The sequence below is a fragment of the Micrasema longulum genome, unplaced genomic scaffold (assembly GCF_059751315.1).
Source record: "Micrasema longulum isolate JH-2025_06_02 unplaced genomic scaffold, ASM5975131v1 h1tg002889l, whole genome shotgun sequence".
Taxonomy (NCBI): Eukaryota; Metazoa; Arthropoda; class Insecta; order Trichoptera; family Brachycentridae; genus Micrasema; species Micrasema longulum.
This window is the reverse complement of record NW_028280008.1, coordinates 51,035-75,478: the sequence shown is the minus strand read 5'-3', so window position 1 is coordinate 75,478 and position 24,444 is coordinate 51,035. Positions and strand designations below refer to the sequence as shown.

General features: G+C 33.8%; 1 protein-coding gene across 1 annotated transcript in view; it reads left to right on the top strand.

Annotated features, from left to right (window-relative positions):
• LOC148271414 (uncharacterized) overlaps nucleotides 1–24,444 on the top strand; it is a 48,037-nt gene that overhangs the window by 11,550 nt on the left and 12,043 nt on the right. The window contains exon 2 of the mRNA XM_088241419.1: nucleotides 15,621–16,944. Within this exon, the coding sequence (XP_088097545.1) occupies nucleotides 15,670–16,944 (1,275 nt within the window). The 5' untranslated portion in view covers nucleotides 15,621–15,669. The remainder of the gene's footprint in view (nucleotides 1–15,620; nucleotides 16,945–24,444) is intronic.

The following is a 24,444-nucleotide window of genomic DNA, read 5'->3' as shown; positions in this document are numbered from 1 at the left end:
TATAAATTACCTTACATTAAAACTATTACACAACGGGAAAAAGGAAAAAACAGGCAAAAAGAAAAGAGGAAAGATTAAGGAAGAGAAATAAGATGTTTCTTCAGACGTGATTTAAACAGAGATAATGTAGTAACATCTTTGATGGTGGATGGGAGATGATTCCACAGTCGAGCCGCATGGACACTATATGAGTTAGAGAAGAAAGAGGAATTGGGGATGGGTATTAAGAGAGTGTCTTGAGAATTAGAACGAAGAGGTCAACCATGAACTGATAAGCGTTAATTTTTTTACGAAGGTATAAAGGAGCGTTAGGACTATGAAGTATGAACAGAAGTGAATTTTGCTTTCGTTCATACGATACAAATGAATTTACGAAACGAATAAGTTAAAGAATAAGGCCACTGAAATCTGTCCGGCTTTCCATTGCTTTGATATCCGTTTATTAATTTCTATGAATGTTTTAAATAACAAAAATAATTGCCAAAAAGCTGAGAGGCTGTTTATGCGATTTTTTTAATCGTCGCTTTAAATTAGTTGCATTCTTCAAAAATATTAATTAATGAACAACTTGTCCTTGATGGATGGTGAAATCTTATGAATATATCAAATTAATTCAATGATAATTAATAGGATAATACATTTAATGGAATAATTTATTTTCCTATGCACTGGTGGTCGCAGAAAGTGATAGATCCGTGATTATAACAAATAATATCGCGAGATTAGTTTTTTAATTTAATCGCTTCTGCGCCAGGAGCGAGATATCTCTTAATGTAATGTGGTAGTATTCTGGATCTTCTCTACCCCCTAGGGAGTGGTTAATTCGAAGTTTTTTTTTTATACGACGATACAGAGAGCGAGTTCTTTAACAGTATCAGTGCCTCGATTATGAACGCTATCGTCATCAGTACATATCGAGACGGTATTTACCTCGGTATGTCGTACCGACTTGTCGTCTCGGCATCATATGATCGAAACGAACCAAAGAATGACCGCAAAAATTAGTCCGCATTCCTTACTTCATTGACATTTAAAATAGTTTTCATTTATATTTTAAATTGGCGTCTATGATAGAAAGTGCCAACGTCAAAGCATAATAGCTTCTCCAATAAATCCCAATTCAAGCAAATAATGCTCGCTTGAACATAATTTTTATTTAACTTTTGACAATTACCAAGACCCCCCAAGCCCAGATACGTAAGTATTGAATTATTAGGCAGGAAGAGAGCTCTTCTTCAGGTTTAACCAGTGGTCCCCCGAGGATGAGGATCCTTTATGATGTAAAGCCTCACATTCACATAGAACACGTATGGGTGTTTCCTCATCTGCACTGCAAAACCTACATCTAGAAGTTTCGGAAAGGTTCATTTTGGCAAGGTGTTTGTTCAATCTGCGGTTCCTTGTAAGAGCTTTAGTTAAAACCCTTACTTGATTTCAGCGGATCTTTATTAGATCGAATGAAAACCTTTAATGGCCCAAGACATAAAACACAAATGAAAATCACGATCAAAAATCTACATTTTTTTTTGCGTTGCGCTAATAATATGATACATGGACATTTAACCAAATAGTTTTGACGTAGTTCAATGGTCTATTAACGAATAATAACAATACACAGGATGTTCTTTAAACCTCGTCACATCCGAAACCACGATGATCAGTATGAGAAAGAAGACATATTGGCACATTAAAATATTTTTTTAGAACGACTAAAATCTTAAAAAAGAAAATATAGAAAAAAAACAAATGGTTGCTTACTTCTGCAGGGGAGAAGCGAGGGGGGCGCGGCCTTGCGGTTCAGACTCCCCCCTCCCCCTCCGCGTTTCTCTTCTGCAGAATTAAGCAACCATTTGTTTTTTTTTCTCTATTTTATTTTTAAGTTTTTAATTGTTCTAAAAAAATATTTTAATGTGCCAATATGTCTTCTTGCTCAAACTGATCATCGTGGTTTCGGATATGACAGGGTTTAAAGAACACCCTGTATATCTGAAAGCATGTTTTCAAGAGATGGAAGAGTAGAAAGAGATGTTGAAAGGAGAGTGAATGCGGGCAACAGAATGAACGGCGCACTAAGCACAGTAATTGCTAATAAAAATATGTCAATCGAAGCTAAACTGGCAGTGCACAACGGAGTTTTAGTCCCGACATATGTATGGAAGTGAAACTTGGAACTGGCAGAGGAAGGATGAAAGCCAAGTGAACGCGGTTGAAATGCGATCTCTTGGTTTGGTCACGTAGAACAAACGGACGACGAAAGAATGGTAAAACAAGTATATATGGCGAAAATTAACGGTAACGTGAGACGAGGACGACTAAGGAAGACGTGGCATGATCAGATAAATCAAAATCTTAAGTCTGGTCATATCAAAAGCAGACAGATCCGAAGGGCATGTATGACAAGATGTATAAATGTGGAAGAAGCTAGGAATATATGCCAGGATAGACGTGTGTGGCGGTCAATTCTCTCTGCTTAGTGTGTGGCGGAAATAGCGTGATGGTAGTAGTAAAACACCCGTGAAGTTTCTCATTGTCTACACGTTACTGTTAAAAAACGAAATTCGACATTTCATTTTATTTCATTGGAAAGCCAACAGACATTTATAAATTTATAAGAATCATTTATACCATAAATACATATCATAAAGTCCAATTAGAGGCTTCCACATAATATTGTTATTGTAAATGTTGTCACATAACATAAAATAACTAATTATACAAAACTTATAATATTACTAGAAATGTAAATGTAATACATATTAAGTTTATATTTGAAGCACTAACTTTGTGGTTATTCGTTATTTATTTATTTATTTATTAATGAAATCATACAGTCTTTATATAAAACAAGGTACAAATTAACAATTTTAAAAAGTAAGACCAATTACAGATTTCACACTAATTTATTATAAATGCAGGAGGAGAGGGGAAACATAATTTAATTCTAAAAAAGTAAAAATAAAAATATTACATAAAAAGTTCATAAAAAGGAGAAGACATTGTAAAGCTACTCTACTTTCCTCCCTCTCTCTCTGCTTCCATGAACATTTCAATTTGATTGTTAAAAAAATCACAACTAACAATAAATTATTCGATGCAGGTAGTAGATGTAGGTAAGTTTAAATTAAGAATTGAAATCAAATGATTAAAATTAAAAGTAAAAGTTAAAATTAAAATGAAAAGTTTAAATTAAAATTAAGTTAAAATTAAGAATTAAAATTAATAAGTTAAAATTGAAAGACAAAATTAAGAATAAAATTATAATAAAATAAATAAAACAACTTTGTTTTTAACCACTAATTTTAACTGAGTTACGTTAACCTTAACAAAGAAGCTTGTTTGCTTTGAAACCGGTCGGTGAAAAATAAAAATTAGTGGTTAAAAACAAAGTTGTTTTATTTATTTTATTGTAATACATATTATTCCAAATATATCTACTTTTAAATATGGGTCGCACAGTGCAACTGTGTGAATATATAATAAAAATACAGTTGACCACACAGGGTACATTTATAATGTGCCTGCATACAGAACGGCACATAACCTGCATAATATAGGCGGCAGATTCAAGGTATACTATCGTATACTATCGTATCCCACTAAATTCATCATAACTTGAATTTAGTGGGATACGATAGTATACGTAGCTGCCATTAAAATGTAGATACAACTAAATGAAGTGCTGTATACACCATTGATTTCAGATAAGGAAAAGCAGAAAAACGCGCATAACACGTGTGTACTACAATTTAATAAATGGCCATTGCATAAGAGTGCGCATAACTGTTAGGAATTTTAATACGAGCAATTTAAAGTTTATTGTGTAAGATAAAACAAAAGGTTTTATGATTTCTCTAAAGAACCGTCAAGGCGAGATGCGCATGCGTGAACACTAAAACCTTAATTGTTTTCTTGAACGGTGTTGTTAAAAATATCATATTTTGTTATTCAAAAAATATTGAATGAGGACGTTTAGTGTTACAGGAGTTGGATAAAAAAATGTTTGCTTAGACGTGGTAAAAATTTGAGCATTTAATTGTAAAGAAAAGTTTCTTGAAACGGTAAGGAAAATTTATAAAAATGGAACGAATTATTTTGTAACAATAATATAATCATGAGACCCTCAAAACAAAGACAACTTAAATAATACAAACTGATACCACATGTGAACAAAGGACATTTTGAGTATTTTGCAACTAAAATCTATGAGCTACTTTGACTGTCCATAAAAACAATTAGAAACAAGAAAATTTTGAAAAAGGCTATAAAAAAATGGATAGTGTAGCTAGGTAGAAATAGAATGGATTGTCTTATTCGCCCAAACCAATATTGTTTTAACTGCTCCACAAACGTACAGTTTATAATTTATTTTTACTATTTATTATTGTTAACTATGTACTTCTTGATTGCCTTCTTTCAGCACAAAGACGCTATGGCTATCCGAAATCAGAGAGCTCCTTCAGTTTATCAGCTCAGCTCCTTTCAGGGCAGTTTTTTTCGTTCGGCAACGAGTATTTAAATTTTTAATCGTTCTGAGGTTGGCATTTTTTTTCTAAAAAGCCTATTAAAAATATGAGAGAAAAATAAATAAATTTCGAAGTCGAATTTAATTCTGATGTCACTGACAGTTTTGAAAACGAACGCCTAGATGCACAGATAATGTGGCTAGATTCTGCCCGGTTAGCATGTAAGAGCATCTACGCGTAAATGTTGCCACTTTAAAAAATTATCAAATTTTATTCATCTGTTTTACTATCTTCTTGAGTGTAAGTGTCAAGACGTCAAAAGAGCTGGCTTTGTAATCGCTCGGTAGATAAATGCAGACGATCATTAAACGTACCGTCTTAGTAATTAGTAAAAATCATATTCAAGCGAGTATTTTTTGCTTGAATTGAGATTTACTGGAGTTTATAAACGCTTCGAAGAAGGCAATTTTTATCAAAAAAGACTATTTAAAATATAAATGAGAAGTATTTTCTGTCGGTAAATCGTTTTTTTTTTCATAGCCTTTTCACGGGTTTTAACCCGATTTATCAATTCAAACTTCTCATATTTATTTGAAACGATTAAATAAGTCATTTTCGTATGATAGTTTTGATAAAATTAACCTTTATGGAGAGCCACATTACGCATTGCAATGTTCGCCCATATACAGGGCCTCACTCCTTTTTTTGTGCTTTGTATCCCGGAGCCATGTAAATACGTGATTATAATAACAACGCGTTGTGTCCCGGTCCCGTGTTTTCACGTGGTTTTACCAGCAGCGAAAAAGTACTAATAAAAGTCACTGGAGTCAATAAAATGCACTTTCTTAGACACCTGGTAAACCACGTGAAAACACGGGTCCGGGACACAACGTATGGTTATATAATCGCGTCTTAACACGGCTCCGGGATACAAAGTGTTAAGCGTCCGATTTCCATATTATTTAATTTCTACAAGATAATCTCCCTACGTTCATGGTTCCAGGTGTAAATTTGTAATGAATTATTCGCCAGTCGAAATTGTAACATTTTCTATCGCATTATGAAATGATACCTAATATGCGTATCTAGAAGAAATTTCTAATGTATTATAATAATTTGGTCAGCCATACTTCGGAACGCATTAATTTGTATGGTATGAATTCTCTGCAAAATAGGCGTCGGCGTCGTAAAATTGTAACAGAAATCGAGAGCTGAAATTAGTTTAGAAAGGTCATTCGAATGTCAAGTTCAATGAAATCGCGGACGTATAAGATCAAGACTCACTTTCTCTATTGCCACGGCCCTGGCACGTACGTATAAAATAAATACCATATTCCTTTATTTATCGCATCAGCAGCTCAATCGTGCTTAAAAAAATGCTAAGCATATGAGCGATCACAATGAACAATACATTCAATAACGTTTGAGTATGTCCAAATGCTTGCAGGCTGGCAGGATTTCCTCCCTAGGGAGTTATTCATTTTTAAATTTATTGCAACAGAGAGGGAAAACATTATTAAGATGGGCACATAGAATTAGAGGGCTTATGACATGTCATTGGCTGGTTTAAGTGGCCACTTTACACACTGCGTAACATTCACCATTCTGCCCATGTTTAAACATCAACATTTCCTCAACTCTTCCATCTGTTGACTTTTGTGAAGTAAAGGAGCTGAAACCTTTATCATGCGGGTGAGATTCATTCGGCTGAACCAAATTACCTACTAGGCAACGCCTGAAAACAATTTTCCAATTTTTATACTTCTTCTTTTACCAATAAATTTAAATATAAATAACTCCTTACGGAGGTAACCAGCCAGTCTGCAAACATTTGGACATACTTAAACATTGTTGAATTAACTACCTGGTAAAAGAAGAAGTATACAAATTGAAAAATTGTTTTCAGGCGTTGCCTAGTCGGTGATTTGGTTCAGCCGAATGAATCTCATCCGTATAATAAAGGTTTCAGCTGTTTTACTTCACAAAAGTCAACAGATGGAAGAATTGAGGAAATTTGGATGTTCAAACATGGGCAGAATGGTGAATGTTACACAGTGTGTAACGTACCCACTTAAACTAGCCAATGACAGGTCATAAGCCCTGTAAATGCCTAGACATCCATATTCCCTTCTCAAAAATATTTTCCCTCTCTGTTGAAATAAATTTAAATAATGAACATGCTTGAGTTATCGTAGTCATAAGTAAACGCGTTTGTAATCTCTCAGTCAACGCTCGTGTCGGTTTGTTTTTTGTTTTCCTCGTAAATAAATACAGTTCACTGGCGAAAAATCCATTGCCACTTTTTCATTCGCTTTATTTGAACTGTCGAAGGTTTTTCAAGAATAGCAGTTTGACAATTGTATGGAAGAACTGAAAGGCTTAAGAATGGGAGCAAAAATGGGTGATTAAACTGTCAATTGTCTTTTGTATGCTGATGATGCCGTACTTCTTGCTAACAACTTAGAGGAACTGCAATTCTTGGTAACAAAGTTCTACGATGTATGCAAGGGAAGCGATTTGCTGGTGAATGTCGGTAAATCGAATGTGATGGTTTTTGAAAGAAATGAAAGTATGACTTAATGTGAAATCACTGTGCATCGGGTTATACTAAAACGGGTAGAGGAATTTGTGTATCTGGGAAGTATGTTTATGAAATGACTGAAAAACGTTTTGAAAGGAGGGTGAGTGCTGGGAACAGAATAAATGATGCACTTAAACCAACCTTGGCAAATAAATGTTTGTCGCAAGAGGCAAAATTAGCAGTTCACAATAGAGTCCTGGTCCCGACCCTGATGTATAGGAGCGAAGTATGGACTTGGGAAAACAGGCATGAAAGTAGACAGAATGCTGTCAAAATGCGATCTCTCAGGCGATAGATGTACAAATGTCGAGATCTGTACGTTATGTAAGGCTGAGATAGGCATTATTGATAAAATCAAGAAAGGAGCTCTGCGCGGGCTTGGACATGTAGAGCGAATGGACAGCGAAAGAACGGCTAAAAATATTTACAATGCGAATGTTGATGGATGCAGAAATAGAGGAAGATTGAGAAAGACATGGCATGACCAAATCCAACAAATACTTGAAGACGGACATGTCAAAAGTAGGAATAATTAGCGCGCGTGCATACGAGGATGTATGATTGTAGAGGAAGCGAGATATGTATACGTTTCTTTGATATATTTTGTTGCCCTTTAATATTAAGGATTATTTTAATTTTTTATTTTATTTTTTATTTTAATTTATTTTTTATTTATAAATCATATAACACAAAGTATTTTATAAGTATAATACGTTGAATTACATTCCCAGGAGTTACAAAAACTCAATTCGGGACATAATTAATATCAGCATTTAGAAAATAACACATATTGAGAACAACAAAGAAACAAAGCAAGTTTAGCACCTTTATAACTAAATATACAACAACAATATATACGCCTTAAACCTTTTCTTACACAAGTAGAAAAAATATATTTAAAAACCATTTTAAGAATAAAAAAAAGTAGTGAATCCACTAAAGGAGATAAGGTCATTAACATCACATGCCATGCAGATGATGCTGCCATAGTGATGATGAGAACATATCCATCTCAGTTAGTAAACATCTGGATGCCTAAGAAATGTCGTATAGTACAATGAACGCATGATAATTGGAAGCATAATTCGGATATACAAAACGTGTGTCAGACCAAATCATGGTGTTTACAACAGAAGTGAAGCTAGATAGAGAGAAAATCAAAAATAGGAAAGACCAAGTAGAAAAACTAAATAAAAAAACTAAATAGAAAAACCAAATAACTGCTCAGAACGTCAGATATGAAAGTACTAAAGGAAATCGCAGGGAAACTCAAAATTATAAATTCTTTTATTACCTTTTTTAATTGCTATAAAATAAAAAAGTACAATATAATGTTTTACAGAATATTTTTTTTCTCTTTCTTATATTACAGAAATATATTATACCCGTCTATTTATTATAGGAGCAAAAATTCATAAACATTTCTTGTATACCCACGAACAGGCCACGCCTTTGTGAGATTTTTTGTTTACTATTTTTACTGTTAATATGTATTTCATTGCTATGTAACTATCCTTAATTTTTTTAATACTATGTTTTTCCTCTTGTAAAAAAAATGTTAAAACGAAAAAAAATATTAAAAAAGATAGGGTAACATGGCGTTCTATCATCTCTGCCTACCCTTACGGGGAAACAGCATGATGGTTTGATGTTGTTGTAAAATCTTCAATTTTTTGCATGTGTAGTGACTACACAGCACCGTAACGTACGGATGTTTTTGGTTAATATTCTATTTAAATATCTAATATTGTTATTTCGTCAAATAATTAAGTTAATCGCAGATTTAATAAATATATTCAAATCCATTAAATTTAGTACTCAAATAAACACGTTATCTGAGATAACAGAGTTTGAAGTTGTAAAAAAAAACGTAAATACAAATATATCTATATATCTATCTATCTATCTATCTATCTATCTATCTTCTATCTTATATCTTCTATCTATCTATCTATCTATATATATAAAAATGAATCGCCGTGTTGGGTCTCGCAAAAACTCGAAAATGCCTTGACAGATTTACGTGCGGTTTTTTGCAAATTTTTTTAATTTACGTACTCAAGGTTTACAAATAATAACATCTTCAATATGTTGAGTAGAAAAAAAGTTAGAAGCAAATATGTGTTTTCATCGATTTTCCAGAGTTGCATTCGTCTAAAATGCATATTTTGAAAAACACGGAGGAATTTGTTTTTTGTGCATTAAAAAAATTGTATTTTAACGTTTACAATCAACAATTATTTTTAATGGATACTAACTTGAATAATTTCCTTACAATTTCTTAATTTCTACACATGAGGTTATTTTTAATGGACTTTTAATAATGCCTTAATAATTTTATCTGACTTTCGATACATTTTTGGAAAACGTATTCTTACCCGAAATGCATCATTGTGGGTAAGTAGAGCAAAGTTTGACATTTGCGAAATTAATACCATATTTGAAAATCAAATTTTATGTTTTGGAATTCAACCATAAACAGATACCCAGGTACCCACTTAAATAAATTATTGAATATCATTATTTTTTGTTTTGGAATTCAATCATACACAAGTATCTAGCAGGGACGAACCGTGTAGAGAAGCGATCATTCGCAGCATACCATTATATTTGACTATCCATAATAATGTTTAATAGCATGGACCGCCTTTGGTAAGCTCTCATATATCCTAAAATCTCTTTTAAAAAAGTATTGACATTACTTAAAGAACAAACTTTTTGATGCTTGTGTTCTCCCTGTACTGACACATGGCTGTGAAACTTTTAAGTTTACAAAAAAAAATTACACAAATTATCAGTGACACAGAGAGCCATGGAAAGGAGAATGCTGGGTATTTCGTTGAGAGACAGAAAAACCAATACATGGATTAGATCGAGAACAAAGATCACCGATGTGGTCCATAGGGCTGCCAACCAGAAATGGAGCTGGGCTGGTCATATAGCCAGAATCACAGACTCTAGATGGACCAAAAAGTCCTGGAATGGCAACCCAGAATGCGTAGAAAAAGTGTCGGCAGGCCTCAGACAAGGTGGTCTGATGACATAAGACGAGTCGCAGGAAGTGGTTGGATGCGGTTGGCTCAGGATAGGGAAATATGGAGACTAAAGGGGGAGGCCTATGTTCAACATTGGACAAGAGATATTGGTATAAGAGATCCTTTATTATCATTTTTCAGGTCTTACCTAAGTGAAAGAAAACAGTTGGTTCAAATTAATAATTTCTTGTCTTCTCCAATCACTGTTACTTCTGGAGTACCTCAAGGAGCCCACCTTGCTCCATTATTATTTAATATTTTAATAAATGATATTATCAATGTTTTTTGACAACAAGGTACTTAAACTGATTGAATCTCCCAGTGATTGTCTTCTTTTTCAACATGATATTAATTGTTTTAATGAATGGTGCGACATCAATTGTCTTCAACTTAACATTGACAAATGTAAAATAATATCTTTCTCGCGACGAAAAAAACCTATACAATTCAACTACAATCTGAAAAATACTTCCCTTTCAATGGTTTCGTCAATAAAGGATCTTGGCATTACTTTAGATAGTAAACTCTCCTATCGTGAACACATTGATAATATTGTAAACAAATCTCTCAAACTTCTCGGTTTTATCAATAGAATGCCGACGGACTTCAAAAATATTAATACCATCAAAACTCTTTATTGCTCACTAGTTCGACCCCATCTAGAATACGCTTCTCCTATTTGGTCTCCATTCTACAGGACTCATATTGACCATATCGAGTCTGTCCAACACCGTTTTTTAAGAAAAGTGGCATGGTTGCTCGGATTACAAAGGGGTAATTATTCTTATTTTGAAATAGAGCAATCTCTGAATCTGTCTTCATTGGAGAGACGTAGAACTGAGATGGACCTTATATGCATTTTCAAAATATTTAATGCTTAAAGTGATGTCCCATCTCTGTTGCAATCAATTTCTTTTCATGTTCCCAACCGTGTCACCAGAAGTCAAAATCTGCTATTTATAAAATCTTCTAAGAGCAACTTTGGTTTTTATGCCCCAATGTCCAGAATGTGTAGATTAGTCAATTCATCACACGACTTGGAATTTTTTGGGATAGATCTTCCGGCTTTTCGTAGATCTCTTCGCGACTAAACAGTGTGGGATGAAGTTGGATTGGCATGGTTTAGCTCAAAGTTTTTGATTTTTCGTTTTTTAAATATATTGTATACTATTATTGTTTTGCCCTTGTTTGTCTTTGCTAAATAGTTTTATGTTCTTTTTGTTCAGATTCTTGCATTTATGTTTCTTCATGTAACTGTTGTAATTGGCTTAGGCCGTATATATATAATAAATAAAGAGATGGCTGATGATGATGATGAATAACGTTTTATGGTAACTTTATTTACAGAAAAACAGAAAAACAAAGAAACAAATACTATTTCTTATAAATCTTGTAATAAATTTGACAGATCGTAAAAATAAAAATAGCCTAAAACGAGAAAGTCGAAAGAAAGTTAATACTTAAAATATAACATCGCGTCTTCTGATATGTGATAGTAATCTTTATTGTGTGTTTTATATTGCCCGATCGCTACAGGTCATAATGTGATTTGTGATGGGGACTATTTTGTATGTAAGAAAAAACTTCGGTAAAAAGAAATTGAAAGCGTGTTATGTTCGCAAACAGGTTCTTGGCGTACGAGTGAACAAAACTTCATTCAAAGAATCGTGTAGTTAATTTTTAAAATGGCGCAAGAAACGCTCCTACAATTTATGTTCGATAATGAAGAGGTTTACTGGTTTTTAAATATGTTTTTATTTGTTAATATACTTAACATATTACAACAGAAATGAAGAACATTTAAGAGAAGGTAATATAGAAGTCTAGGCATCTACAGGGCTTATGACCTGTCAATGGCTGGTTTAAGTGGCCACTTTACACACTGTGTAACATTCACTATTCTGCCCATATTTGAACATCTATTTTATTTTATTTTTTTATTTTATTTATTTATTCATTCAAAATTACAAAATTAAATATTTATGAACTTATTAAGGCTTTTTAGGCGATGCCCGTGTCAAGCCACAATAAAAACCAATAAAAATACATGGTAAAATTTATTAGATCAAATTATAATGGCATAGAATCACAATCTAGAAAAAAAGGTAAATGTAATAAATAATCAAATTCCAAAGAATACAATGCAAAAAAGATATTCAGAAATAATTTTAAAAATATAAATTATACAAATTAAGAATCACACATAATCAAATATACAAAATAGTGGTATCATTAAAATCAACAAAATAATAGTCAAATATAGTAGTATTAAAAAAAAAAAAACACAAAATAAGAGCATGATTTAAATCAACAGAAAAAGAATATATATATATATATAAAAGCATAATTGAAATGATAATTGTTTTCTTTATTAGTAATGTTTTCTAGAAATTCACTCAATTATGGTAAGAAATATAAGGAATAGGAGCAATAAATCATATGCCAAATAACAGTACGTACTAAATTAAATTATACAAAAAATACATAATAAGAAAAACATAAAAATTATCAATATATATTAAAAAGCAGATAAAAGTAAAAGAGTATGGAAGGAAAGCAGATTTGTAAATTTTTGCTAATTTCGTACTTTAAAAAAATTGACAACCTCGTCCCTATATTCCTTCAATTATTTCATCTGTTGATATTTGTGAAGTTAAAGAGCTGTAACCTTTATTTATGCGGGTGAGGTTAATCTAATTGAATTATTTCACCTACATACTAGGCAACGCCTGAAAATGTTATTTTTTCAATTTCTATACTTCTTCATGGACCAGGTGGATTCATCAACAACTCGGATTTATAACTCAAAATATTACTTAATAAGGTTGAATTGACCGAACCATATTAGTTTTATTTCCGTTTTTGAAGCAGTATTATACACCATTTGACGTTTAATCATCTGTGGGGCCATTATATCAAGCAAAGGGTCGTCGCATTAAAGAAAAAATCTTCGAAATTATCACGGTAGAGAAGATCTAGAATAACACCACAGTTGACAGCTTTTGCGAGATATCCTCCTGGCGCGATTAAATTACCAAAATAATCTTGCGAAATTCTTTTTAATAATAACCGATCTATCATTTACTGCGACCAACAGTGCATAGACAAACTATGTTAAATGTATTATCCTATTAATTATAATTGAATTAATTTGATATACTCATAAGATTTCCCCATCCATCAAGGACAAGTGGTGGATTAATTAATATTTTTGAAGAATGCTTCAAAGTAATCACTCTCTAGGGGGTAGGGAAAATCTAGAATACCACCACAGGGGTGATATTCCAAACGCTCTCGCGGCCGTAGAAACTATTAGAGAATTGTATATTCAACAAGAAAAAAATCATGAAGCTGATGACCATTGGGATAGAATCTCACAATGGATCTCCTCAAGAAGTCGATTGGGGTCCTACGAGAATTGTATTTTATTAGATTCACCACGTAAGGTAGCTTTGTAGTTTTCTAGTCGCTAAATAAAATCTTATCTTTTACAGTAAATTTAAAATAGAGCCTCATATGGTATAACTCCGAATATTTACTTATAAATGTATCTTGTAATAACTACTACTACCATCACGCCATTTCTCCACAAGGGTAGGCAGAATCTAGCCACAAACGTCTATCCTGGCATATATTCCTAGCTTCTTCCACATTCACACATCTTGTCATACATGCCTTTCGGTTCTGTCTGCTTTTGACATGACCAGACTTAAGATTTTGATTTATCTGATCATTCCACGTCTTCCTTGGTCGTCAGCGTCTCACATTACCGTTCATTTTCACCATATATACTTGTTTTACCATTCTTGCGTCGTCCATTCGTTCTACATGACCAAACCATCACAGAGACCCTTTTTTAATCTTATCAATAATACTTGACTCAGATTTACACTCTCGCATTTCCATCATTCGTAACCCTGTCATACATTGATTTTTCACACATTCTTCAAAGAGATCGCATTTCAACCACGTTCACTCGGCTTTCATCCTTCCTCTGCCAGTTCCATGTCTTCACTTCCACACATAAGTGTCGAGACTAAAACTCCGTTGTTTAGCTTCGATTGTCGTATTTTTATTAGCAAATTCTGTGCTCAGGGCGTCGTTCATTTTGTGGCCCACATTCACTCTCCTTTCAACTTTGTAATATACCATTTGGAAATCTTTAATTTAACATTATTTCACATCATCCTGAGAAATCTGTGAGAAGCATCAACTGAACGATTAATTTTTATGGAGTGCTTTGTTAAAAACGGAGTCGTTTGGTGAAGGGGACATGAAAGATCTCCATAGAGGCTTTTCTTGAATTTTCCATGTTCTTGGTCCAAAGCGTGACAATGGCAATTTTGTGTGTAAATCCGCGAGATAAAAGTGTTTTCTACGGCCGCAGGAAGAATATCCTACAGTAGGCCAGTCAGGAACTTCTATAGAATTTGCGCAATTGAAGAGGAAACCATTTAAAACTCTTCAGAAGAAGCCGGCCTGTAGACTGTCATCGAAAGGCCTTCCGTTCCAAGAGTGTTCTGCATTGCGAGTCCTCCTTTGGTTTATTTTACCAATGTCCTGCACTAACTTGACCATGCAAGATACTCCCTCTCGTGTGAATTCTTTACTAAGCATCAGCAATCCGATATCACATAGGTCGTCGCCCAGACTTTTGCATTAGGCCTTCAGAAGTTGTCTCTAAAACTTAAAAAAACAGTGTCCACTAAACACTAAACACCAAATCTAATACATTCGGAGGTAATAAGCCAAGTAGTATTTCGTGTTTGTGGAAGCAAGGAGTATGGGTTGAGGACGGTTGAAATCAGATTATTTGCACTTCCGAAATTAAACAATAGGAAATACTCTTAACTTAATTATTCAATATTTAGTAATTATAATATAATTTTATAACATAATATAATATAAATTATTATGAAAATAAAACTTTGTTATCAGTGTTAGACAATTTTATTATTTTACAAGAACACAACTATAGTTTCGGGAGAGCACTCCTCCCATCGACGGGTGATATAAAACTAATATAGTAAACACAGAGTATTGTTTACAATGTCATAGAATATCACAGAAATGTCACAGAATATTGTTCACAATGTCAATAATATCTAAACAAAAAATAAACAAATTAATCAGTGAAACTTAGAGCAGGGGGTTTTTTCCCCCTTATCTAAGGTGTTAGCTGATAACAAAGTTTTATGTTCATTCGATTCAATTAAAAATGTTAATATAATATAAGTCAGGTGGTTTGCAAATGAAAAAAAATACACATTTAGGTGTAGTTTAGAAACCGGTCTGTAATTAAATAAGTATTAAGTGGTTATAAAAATAGAAAAGTTGGCACCAAAAACGTAAGACTAATCATCTTATCTCCATGTAACAAAAAATATCGAGATAAGCTACGATTGGTGTACCAATGCAGTGCCCTGTGCACCATTAGATGCAAAAAAGGAAATGAGGATGAAAATAAAAGTGTTAATATTGTATTTTTGAATACATGTTTTTAATGCTCAAAAAATAATGGATGTTTTTTATTTGTTGCAGTTTCAAATTTGGAGGAAATCACTTTCTTCAACAAGGAATCGTCTTCAAAATGGCAAGATTGAATGCGAGAATACCTATAATACTCCTGATGTTTACTATAGTAACTTCGGTAAATGTTCCTCTAAGACCAGTTTTCGAAAGAAGCATCGAACCTGGAGCAATTTTTGAAAACCCCGTGGAAGGTTTATCTCCAGAAGTTGTAAGACAAAGGGCAAGGAACTTTGTGCAAAATCAACAGACAAGATATAATTCAGAAAAAAACAGAGTGCAAAAAGCTCTGGCAAGAAGATCTCAAGAAGTAGGCGTCGAAACCATGGATAGTTATATTCAGTCACATCATCAACAACAAGAAAACTATCAGAAAGAACTAGAAAATAAGTTCGTTAAAGAAGTAACAGCCCTGGCTAAAGAAAAAAATCTCACTAGAATTATAGAAACTAAAAAAAATGATACAGTAGAAGTTAATAGAAATAAAAGCAGCGGTGCTGAAAATCTACCAACAGCTCAAATACGAAATAAAAGGTTGGATTTAGAGCATCAAGCGAGCAATCAAAGAATCAGTGTCAAGCCTGGTAGAGGAGTGGAATATGCAGTTCATCCAAAATACCACACTCCCAGACAACAAAAAATCAGATATGTTCCAAAGTATGTACCCGTCTACACACCAAAGTATGAGCAACTCTACTATAGCAGATACCCTGCCAACGGACAAGAAGCTGCCATTAAAAACGAACCAACTCACCAACAACTCTACACTCAGGACATCAGCTCCTTAACTTCTGCGGCGTTAAACTACCAAAACCAAGAACAATTCAGCCAAATCAACGCCTACAAAGGTAACGACGACGTGGTCTCTCTGTCAGCGTTGTTAGGAAAAGATCCGAATGATCAGATTCAAGGATTGAATCAACTTCTTCAACAAAGCAATGCGAACCACAAGCTAACAAGTGAGGATCTGAGAAACGTAAATATAAATTTGAAATCATCATCACTGGATGTCCCGAGCGAATATTACTCAAATTATGAACAAGCTTACAAGTCTCCACAATATACGTATACGTACGAGCCGCAAGAAGCCTATCAGCACGTCAAAGACCACACTCCGATAACTGAAAACGTTCAAGATATTGCAGACACAAGAAAACCAGTTAAACTCATCACAAAACATGTTCCATTTGTTACTGAGCGACCGATCTCTCTTACTTCTTCCACGAATTATTACAAAGTTGAAGTGGCAAGTGAGGTTAAAGAAATTCCATCATCTGCGTCCAACGTCTTTACGTCAGGTCCGAGCCATACTCCTTATTCATCAGGATACGATAATGTAAGTACTGAAGATGAAGAACTAAACGATACTAACTTAAGCCATAGAAACCATAAAAACAAATACAAACCAAAAATAAAAATATCTGTAAACATAGACGAAGCAATAGATGACGGGGATAGCGCAGATAGTTCAGAAATTTTAAACTTTGTCACGACAATCAAACCAGATAAATACGGCAGTCAATTGAGTTTTGGTGATAGAATAGTCAAACGCAATAGAACAGTTACAGTAGGTCATACAAAACGAACAAAACGACAGTTAGATTATAAACTTCAACCCAGCCAAAATTTTCAGGATACTCCTCGAGTACAAAGATTCGGTACAACCCTTAGGCCTTTTGTCAGTAAGTTGAATTATACTAATAATAACTTCGCGAAAAATAAGCTTAAAACATCGTTAATTAATTCTTATACGACCAAAGAACCGCAAACTAAAACTTTAAATTCAAAGTTACCTTTAAATAAAATTAGCGATTTGTCCAAAAAAGTTAATTGTACCGAGTGTTTTAAAAGCAACGGAGAATCTGAATTTTATTATTACGATAACGGTAACAGTACTGATTCGGAGTTAGACGACGACTTTCCATCTTATGATGACTTGGCATATAACAATACTGGTTCGTCGAGTCATGTCTCTAATTTGAGTGTAATCCAAGTGAATGGCACTAATATTACGTCGGACAATCCACACTACGAAGCTTTACGCCTCAGAATAATCAGAAGACCAAAGCTATACAGACTCTTGAATGGTATCAAAACTCGAGTTTTAAATCCAAACTCAGGAAGATTTCAAAGATTCCTTATTAAAATGCCCGTCAAAGAGTTCATGTATAATGCAGCATACAGAAACGGTTTGGATTACGGAATGCGGGGAGTAAACGGAAATTACGATAATTTTTATGACATCACAGGAGAAGATGAAGAATATGTGGACGATGGGTCAAATCCTGACCACGATGACTACTACGATGAAAATGAAAGCGAATACGTTGATCTGGATGGAAGGCAAACGAACAGATACGAAAATATCATCGATAGACCGCCTTACAGTCAATACGCTTCAGGATTCAACAACTATAACGATTACATAGCAGTCGATGCTCCGACCAATCGACATCGAAACAATTTTAAAAATTATCGCTCTCCAAGTTTTGAAACAAGGGGAAGAGAAAAAAACAGATACGCGTCTGGCTACAGTCAAAATAACTATATTTCAGAAGACGATTTTACTAGAAATTATGGAAGTAGATACAGAGTTCCCCAAGGGCATGATTTTGACTATGATTTCACCCAACCTAACAGTCAATATATCACTGATCAAGACAGCGATGAGTACATAGATAGCTCAGAAAACTATTATAATGAGCAACAAAACTATCAACCTACAAAAAGTAATAGCGAATATTCAAATAAAGATTTCAGCGATTCTTACGGGAATTTCTACTCTAATAACCAAAATAACAAACTCAAAGACCCTAGCAATTACTACGTCGAAAATTTTAATCAATACGTCTCTAAACCAGGGCTCAGTGGCTATGCGAGCCATGGAGATTATAATTATCACCCACCAAAGCCTGTGAGTGTTTTCAACATAATTAGAACCGAAGGAGGCCACAAAAAGAGGCAGAGAATTAATGCTCACGATGAATCAGGAGACGTTATTCACATCGATAGTCTAAACGTGTTTCCCCATGGAAAGAATGGCTGGAAAACTCACCACAAGAGATACCCGGGAAGTTTGTATGGAATCCCGCATAGGCCGATTAAGCACAGGAAAAGGCGACCGAGCAAATGGAGGGGGTCCAGATATCATGGGAGGAAACACAGTTTCAATAGGAAGAGTCATATCTTACAGGTTCAGAAAAATATAAATAAGATTGAGCATATATTTAAAAGGTTTTAAACGTGTTTTTCACACTTGGGTTTAATAAATAAACAGTAAGCAAATGCTGGCATACTCGAGTATAATACCAGACAATACCACAACATTAAAATAGCGAGAGAAATAACAACGAATGTCTTGAGCAAGTAGAAGAATTTGTGTATCTGGGAAGCATGTTTTCAAGAGATGGAAGAGTAAAAAAAGATGTTGAAAGGAGAGTGAATGCGGGCAACAAAAAAACGGTGCACTAAGCAGAGTAATTACCAAAAAAAATATGTCGATCGAGGCTAAACTGGCAGTGCACAACGTAGTTTTAGTTTTTACACTTATGTATGGAAGTGAAACATGGAACTGGCAGGGGAAGTTTAAAAGCCGAGTGAATGCGGTTGAAATGGTATCTCAGACGAATGTGCGGGAAATCAACGTATGACAGGGTTACGAATTATGAAGTCAGGCGAGAGTGTAAATTTAGGTCAGGTATAATTGATAAGATTAAGAAAGGGTCCCTGAAATGGTTTGGTCATGTAGGGCGAATGGATGACGAAAAAATGGTAAAACAGATATACATGGGGAGAATAAAAATGAATGAGAATGAGAAGACGGCCGAGGAAGACGTGGCATGATCAGATAAACCAAAATCTTAAGTCTGGTCATGTTAAAAGCAGGCAGAACCGAAGGGCATGTATGACTGTGGAAGAAGCTATGTTAGCTAGGAATGTATGCCAGGACAGACGTGTGTGGCGGTCCATTATCTCTGCCTACCCCTACTGCGAAATGGCGTAGTGGAGTAGTAGTAGTAATAGTAACCACTCTCTAGGGTGTCAAAATTGCACTCCTGGGCTGGTATTATGAACGCATTTTTAGCGCGGTGTGGCGCGTATTTACGTACTAAAAACACGCTTAAAGCTAGGGTTTCCTAGGACAGCGGTGCCCGTATTTTAACGGCCGTAGTGAACGGTGATGCAATGGACAGCCGTCGTAAAGGTGACTAGAGTGTGGTTTTCTAGGAAAACGGTGTTATCAACACCATTTAACACCGTTTTCCTGGGAAACCACTCTCTAATCACCTTTACGACGGCTGTCCACTGCATCACCGTTCAGTACGGCCGTTAAAATACGGGCACCGCTGTCTTAGGAAACCCTAGCTTTATCGCGCTACAAAGCTAGGGTTTCCTAGGACAGTGGTGCCCGTATTTTAACGGCCGTAGTGAACGGTGATGCGGTAGACAGCCGTCGTAACGTCGACTAGAGAGTGGTTTCCTAGTGAAACGGTGTTAAATGGTGTTGATAACACCGTTTTCCTAGGAAACCACACTCTAGTCACCGTTACGACGGTTATCCACCGCATCACCGTTCACTACGGCCGTTAAAATACGGGCACCGCTGTCCTAGGAAACCCTAGCTTAAGTGTGCTCGAGATGTGCCCGGAGTTCTGAACGTTCGGATTTCAATCGTTTTATAAAAACCGTTCATAATACCAGCCCAGGGGCACTTAACCTTTTGGATTTTAATAGTTTTATAAATTCTTTTTCTTTATACTTCCCACTATCTCGTCTTCATTTCGGAACCTCTATCCTTCGAACTTTTAGGATACTTCTGCTCACATCTCAAAGGCTTCCAGTTTTTGACGATCCTTTTATCAGAAATTCTTACAATGTCAAATTACCGCTCACCTAGAATCTCCTAGGCACCAATTTTCAAAACTCAATTGACATAATCAAATTTACGATTTTAAGTAATTTGAGCATGCCAAGAATTTCTTGGCCATCCTCGTCCTACGTTACCATTCACTCTCGTCGTATTTGTTTTTATTTAACCACTATTGCATCATCCATTCGCTCCACAGCTATCCAAAATCATTGTAATATATAATATGTAATTTTGATGTATATAGTTTTAAGAGAGGAAAGGTACCCACATATTTGTAAATATTTAAATATATTAACATAGAAATAAATAAATAAATCTTAACATGATGTATTATTATTTATTACATTTAATTACTAAAAAATATTTATAGAATAATAACAAAAATTCATATCCCGAAATGTAAAAACCGTATAATAACAAAATTGACTTCAAATCATGATTATTTTATTTTATTAATTAAAATACAAATGTATAGATGTATAATTTTTTAAGCATACCATTTTTTAAAACTTAATCCCACATAGCACTTTTTTTTGGTTTGACAGGATTTAAGATCAAACCGCACTAGAGCGGCGCTGCGCAGCGCCGGCAACACGAAAAAAACATTTTCACTGTTCAGTAGCTCAATCACAAATAACTATCGACGTGCTAATAAGACAACAATTTCTCACCATGGTTATTTATCGTATTCGCGATCACAATGCAACACCCGTGAAAACCTTATATTAAATGTCAACATATTTACGTTTTGCGACGTATAATCCTGCTGCAAAATCACATATTTGAATTTTACCAGTGTAAATATGGAAAACATTCCAAAACTGTTATTTTTATTTATTGCATTTAGCCGGTGGTTGGCAAGCCAATTGCCAAGAAAAGCAGTTGCCATAGTAATTGTGATTTAATTTTAATTTTTTTGTATTAGATACTCCTTACTATTTTGCAAATGCAATAAATTTTATTATTTTTTATAGTAAACGCCGATTTTTCGCCAGTATTTATTTACGGGGAAAACAAAAAACTAACAGGCACCAGCGTTGACTTAGAGATTACACACGCGTTGACTTATGACGCGATAACTTAAGCATGTTTATTATTGTTCATTGTGATCGCTCAAATGCTTAGCATGTTTTTAAGCACGTCGATAGTTATTTGTGATTGAGCCACTGGATGAAACAACCCGCACTATAGTGTGCGCGATACTCCGTAAAAAAATTGTCGCTTAGCGCCGCTGAAGTTTAGCGACGCTATAGTGCAGTTTGACCTTTAAAAAAAATGTATATTTGCATTCCTATGATTTACCCGATTACTCAATTTCGGGGGCCGTTTTTAAAGAGCTGTAAATAAAAAAGGGTTCGAACCCCACATCTCTAAACCGGGAGTCCGAGACACACGCTACGGGGCCACAAGCCAGTTCATTATTTTCTCCAATACAAATACAAAGTGCAATTTATTTCAACCAACAATTTTTTAATTGTTTTTTTTTCAATAAATATCATGTAAGTCAAATTATTTAAAATACAAATTTTGGTATATTTTTCTAAAATTCTGTGTTCAATAATTAAGTCTTCAATAATTGTTTAAAAAAATAAAATAATAATATTATTTTATCTCGAAACCTTTTTTTGGTATTAAGTTTTTTGATTTATTTATGAATTTTTAAATACTACTAGCGGACTCGACAGACGTTGTCCTGCCCGAACGTCGCTTGCTTGCTATTAGCTTGGAAAATACTTTTCATTGATAAGTATATACCTAGGTACTTGTTTATGATTGAATTCCAAAATTAAAAATGATAAATATTCAAATATTGAATTTAAGTAGGTACCTAGGTTAATGGTTGAATTCCAAAACATAAAATAAATATTTTTTTCAAATATGGCATTATTTTTGCAAACGTCAAACTCCGATCTTCTCACCAACAAAGGGACTGTACTCATGTAGGAATACGATTTTTAATAATCTATTGAATTTAATATTATTTAAGTATTACCAAAAATCGAATTAAATTTCGAATGGTTTTGAATATATTCGTTAGTCTTTTAAGTTTGTTAGTAATATTTTCAATCTGTCGTTTCCACTTTAAATTTATATCAATAACTAGCGGACCCGACAGACGTTGTCCTGCCCGAACGTTGGCTTGCCTGCTATTACCTTGGAAAAATACTTTTCATTGATAAATAGGCACTTAGGTACTTGTCTGTGATTCAATTCCAAAACTAAAAATGGTTAATATTCAAATATTGAATTCCAAAACATAAAATAAATACTTTTTTAAATATGGCATTCATTTTGCAAACGTCAAACTCCGGTCATCTCACCAACAGAGGGGTGTACTTATGTGGGAATACGATTTTTTAAATGTATTGAATTTATTATTATTTAAGTATTACCAAAAAATTAGTAAAAATAAATAAATGGCTAGAAATTATAAGGAATTAAAGGAAAAAATGCTGTTTGTAAATTTCAAAAACAAACTTTTTTATACGCAAAATAACAACATCTTTCCATTTTTGTGTAAATGCATTCTCCTCAAATGCATCCCTGGTAGATCGATGAATAAAACATCAATGCTCCTTTCTTCTTTTTTACATATAAGATTGAAGATTTTAATATCTACGAACACGCTCAGCGCAAAGATCCATATTTTTCTGAAAACTGCACGTAAATCGGTTAAGCTGTTTATCAGAAGTTCAGTGACATCACACGTTTAGAGGAATTATGTTTATAAAGATAACTCCTAAGTATTTGACATTGTCTGTCCTATCCAATATTGGGCAATTACAGTGAGCACTTTGAAGACCAGTTGTATGACCAGTCATTAGCTGCCATTTTTTCACGGAACACCTATTCGATCTCCGTGGAACACTAGTGTTCTGCTGAACAAAGTTTGGGCAACCCCGCCTTACTTTAATTTTGATGGCGTGATTTTGAAAAAAACGTCATTTTAAAATGACATCTTTGGATGATTTTCTTACTCATTTATCAGACCACAGATTCACGTCAACTATCAGAAACAGTTTTTCTTCCAATTATTTATATATGTGAACACTCGATATGTAATTTCGAAAATTAAAGCATTACTTTAACACATGCATGTAAATATGAAAATAATTACAGTAAGTTTTATTTTTTATTGTATTATGGTGAAATATTTAATTGTTCAATAAATATTTGGAAGTAAAACAGCGTTTTATTTACTGTTCAATATTGTCTCATAATATATTTATTATTAAACATGGTCAAATTGAACGTAGTTATGCAGAAAGCAGCCAGCCATAGAAAAGTGAAACTGAGATAATAGCACCTTTGTAAAAAGAGTGAATAAACAAATCTACACAACAGTTGGAATGTTTTTGACTTAAATAAATGATAAACAATGAATACATAAGTTTATTTTTTGTATTGAAAACAAGAATTTAACTATGTATTTTACCAGTTTTAATCACTTTTACAATTCGTTAAGATTTTTCTAGTGCTGTAAGTGTTTTCTACAAATTGAGAAATGCCATTTTTGTGATGTACATCATTTTCAGAACGTGATTTTAAAAAAATTAGTATGAAAGTGGTCTGGCTGTTTTTAGCAGGACATAAAATTGACCTTATACTGCACCCGATAAAATCAATATATCATTTTTTCAAAATTGTGGTCTGGCTGCTTTCTGCGTAACTACGTTCAATTGTTATCAACATTTAAAGTATTTACATTGTGGTTTAAAGTATTAGTAATATTTTGAGTGTGTCCAAATGTTTTTTTTAATTTTTATTGAATTTTTTTGTTTTTTTTTTACAATATACATAAGAGGTAAAACGTACATAAGAGTATTAAAAAATAAAGGATAATTACATAGCATTGAAATACATATTAATAGTAAAAATAGTAAACAAAAAAATCCCACGAAGGCATGGCCTGTTCGTGGGTATACAAGAAAATGTTAATGAATTTTTGCTCCTATAATAAATATA